Here is a 3,264-nt window from a genome sequence, read left to right as displayed (position 1 = left end):
ACCTCCAACGCCGTGTATGCAACCTCGCTATGCAATCAATATGAAGAAAGAAAAAGAAAGAAAAGAAAAACCGAAACGCCAATGCAATCGCTACAGACCCCCCGCCCTTCGTCGAAAGTCATCATAATTATTGGACCGAACTGTTATGCGTGCAGATCCGTACTTCCGGGGAAGGTGGTTCAAATCGGCGTTCGAAATCCTGCCACCACATAAAGAAAGAAAGATCATATCCTCTAGGATTCAGTAGCTTGATTCAGCCTCCTTCTGAGGCTTATAGCCTGGAATCTCGTCGAAAGTGTAGTCGGCTTCCTCGTTGTACTTGTATGCATGAAAGTCGATGCCATAAGGTTTTGGCTCGATGACATAGAGCATGCCAAGAGGAACGTCCAGGTCAGCAATATCGTCCCTGGTCAGGTCCATGAAATAAGCCATCAGGACACGGCAAACAGAACGGTGACCGATGATGAGAACGTGGTCCTTGATCCGCTCAATCTCCCGAACCATATCCCTCAAACGGCTGATCACCTGCAGATACCCTTCTCCACCAACGCCTGGATAGATGTAGTGGAGCTTGTCCGCCTTACGCTTTTTGTACTGCTCCGGATATCTTGTCTCGATCTCTTTGTACGTCAGCCCCTCGAATTCACCGGCATCGAGCTCATTAAGCATCTCCCAATTCTTCACATCATAGTTATCGTCCGTGTTGAAATCCTCAGCTGTGTGGATGCTTCGCTGGAGCATTGATGTCCACACACAAAAGTTCTTTTCGTCCAAATCCCCAAGAAGCTCAGGATAGGGTGGAGTTTGGTCGCCGGGTTGCAAGGGCAATGTCAGATTCTCCATAGCTCGAGACTTCTGATCCGCCTCCCACTCATTTCGCTTGGTGCTGATAAAGTTGTAGAGAGCGGTGCCGTAATGCTGTCCATTTTCCGTGAGGCATGAGTCTCCGCCGATCTTTCCTGCAACGTTGTCCTCTGACTCTCCGTGGCGCGTAATCCAAATTTGTCTGGGAGAGAGGTTAAAGGTGGAGAGGTATGATGCGATACCAGAAGCTAAGAAGCCTTGGAGACGGAAATGAATGATCTTTCGGCCGACGTCTATCATCTTGATGTACTGCATATTATTCTCCTCTTCGTAAGCACCAAGTGGAACGTAGGCACTCTCATACGCTTGAACGCGCTTCTTGAAATCAGCGAGTGAGCTTTCAGGATCTTTGCCTTTATAATCAGGTCCCCTAAGCTTCAAGTGCATGTTTGCTTCAAGTAACTGCGAGGTGTCAGCTTGAAAAATTTCTATCTAGAAGAGTGATCTCACCTTTGCATCCTCGCACACACTTTCAATGAATAGAATGCCAAGCTTTGGCTCTCGCTCCTTGATGTGCTTGAACAAGAGCTTTCGGCGATCCAGTGTGCTGTTCGTTGCGTCCAGGATACCGACAGATCCACCCTGGTTCAAGAGGAAGTTGAGAACCTCATCCAGAGTAGACATTGCTACTTGCTCACGTATCTTAGAGGCTTTCTCGTTATGAGGATCGAAGAATTCCGCGGACTGTTTCATGGTATCGGCACTTGGAAGCTTCGCCAACCTGTTTTGCTCTTCAAGGGGATCAACGCCGTTCAATAGGATATGAGCAGCCTGTGTAGGACCATCAATGACGCCAGAGACTGATCGAGCTAGCAACATTGTGCTTCTTGGGGGTGATTGCGGAGGTGCTGCAGTGGGGCCAGTAGAAGTGCCTGCTGCAACTCGTCTGCGATTGCCAACGTTGAAGATGCGACACTCATGCTGTTGCCAGGAGAGGTAGCGTTGAATCTTCTTCGTGATATAGGACTTTCCTCTCGCGGGCAAGCCAACCATGATTACAACCAACTTTGCTCCAACATCTCGCTGGGCGATCTTGCCGTCAGGGGAGACTCGCGATCTCGTCATGCCGGGAATGTTCAAGGTGGTTGCAGGAGGTCTGCTTCTCGGGGTAGCAGAGCCTGAATTTTGTCTGACTGGTGGCCTGGTGATTCGTTAGTAAATTGATCTTTGAGTGAACTTCCAAAGCGCCAAGAAACGTCCAGGCCGAGCCATTGCATACTGATTTGTATGACTCAAAGTACAGAAAATATGAAGATGAGAAATTCCTAACGTCACTATAGAAAAGAGGCACTTTGTAGGGGAGACTTACAATCTTGGACTTCCTGGTGCTGTCGAAGGTGCGCTACCCAATGGTGTATCACTAAGGGTATGGCCCATTGCATCTTGTCCCTGACTGCCCATATGTATGGACTGAAGAGCGCGACCGAGAGAGGAGATTGGGGGTTGGAGCAGAGACTCGTGTGGGATATGGGGGATCGCAGGTTTCGGGAGAGCGAAATCCTTCTCGACGGTGGTACTTGAAGGATTGTCATGGTCTGTTTGTGGCATTACCATTGAATTAATACGGTTGCTCATTGCAGCTCTGGCAATCTCCGAGTGCTGTGACGTCTTTGTGGCCTTTTTCGATTCGCCTGTTTAGAATTTGTCAGTGGGTCATTCTTGCTAAATTTGCAAAAATATGGGTATATTGTGGGTAACTCACAGTTTGGGGTGTCCTCAGTGCCTCTGATAATGGCGGAAGGCATCGTTTTCCTGAACTTCAAGACCAAAAATGTCGCACTGGATGTTGACAGGGTTCAGGATTGGCTGGTGGAGACAAGCCCGCCCTGTGCAAGTGTCCGTCCGAATTGCAGCTGTAGTGCAGAGACAGACCGCGTCTCAATGCCTGAACCGCGACCGGCAGTGTATCAAAGGTACGGTGCTTTGGGGACTTCAGGAGGCCGATAAGGGACTGAGGGTAGAGCCCCTCTAGGGGAGGGTAGTCGGTATCAGATCGCAGGTGGATGATGAAGAGTTCCCTCAGAAAATACAGGGAACGGAGCCTCGCCCTGAAATCGCCGGGCCGCGAGACCTAAAGGGGTAAAGCGCCCTTGTTGGGGAAGGCCGATAAAGGTGATCTCCGTGTCAAAGAACCGGTGTCATGGTCGGCAACATCCTTCTGGGACAGACCGCATCGACTTAGTGAGTGCTAATGTCGGTCGATTGAAATTTTGTACCGTGGATGTATGCCTCCGTCCAAGAAGTATTGAAGAGTTGTGCCTGCAGGGCTGTACGGTTGAATTTCGAGAGCGTGAAAAGCGTGCGCAATAATCACCATCTCATAGGCTACCCCTATCTGACAGCAATACAAAGAGATCAGCATAATCCAAGAAGTCTTGTAAGGGGCCAAGTGGTTGAGAT

At 49.5% G+C, this 3,264-nt stretch overlaps 1 protein-coding gene across 1 annotated transcript; it reads right to left on the bottom strand.

Annotated features, from left to right (window-relative positions):
* Positions 1-240: 240 nt before the first annotated feature.
* K444DRAFT_645094 (putative 6-phosphofructo-2-kinase PB17E12.14c) lies at positions 241-2,412 on the bottom strand (the record flags this gene model as incomplete). Its single annotated transcript, XM_024885047.1, has 3 exons — positions 241-1,266; positions 1,315-2,005; positions 2,174-2,412. The coding sequence occupies 3 exons, from the start codon at positions 2,410-2,412 to the stop codon at positions 241-243; spliced, it is 1,956 nt and encodes a 651-aa protein (XP_024733256.1).
* Positions 2,413-3,264: the final 852 nt, after the last annotated feature.

The sequence above is a fragment of the Hyaloscypha bicolor genome (assembly GCF_002865645.1).
Source record: "Hyaloscypha bicolor E unplaced genomic scaffold K444scaffold_118, whole genome shotgun sequence".
In the NCBI taxonomy this organism is placed as follows: domain Eukaryota; kingdom Fungi; phylum Ascomycota; class Leotiomycetes; order Helotiales; family Hyaloscyphaceae; genus Hyaloscypha; species Hyaloscypha bicolor.
This window is presented reverse-complemented; position numbering and strand designations above follow the sequence as displayed.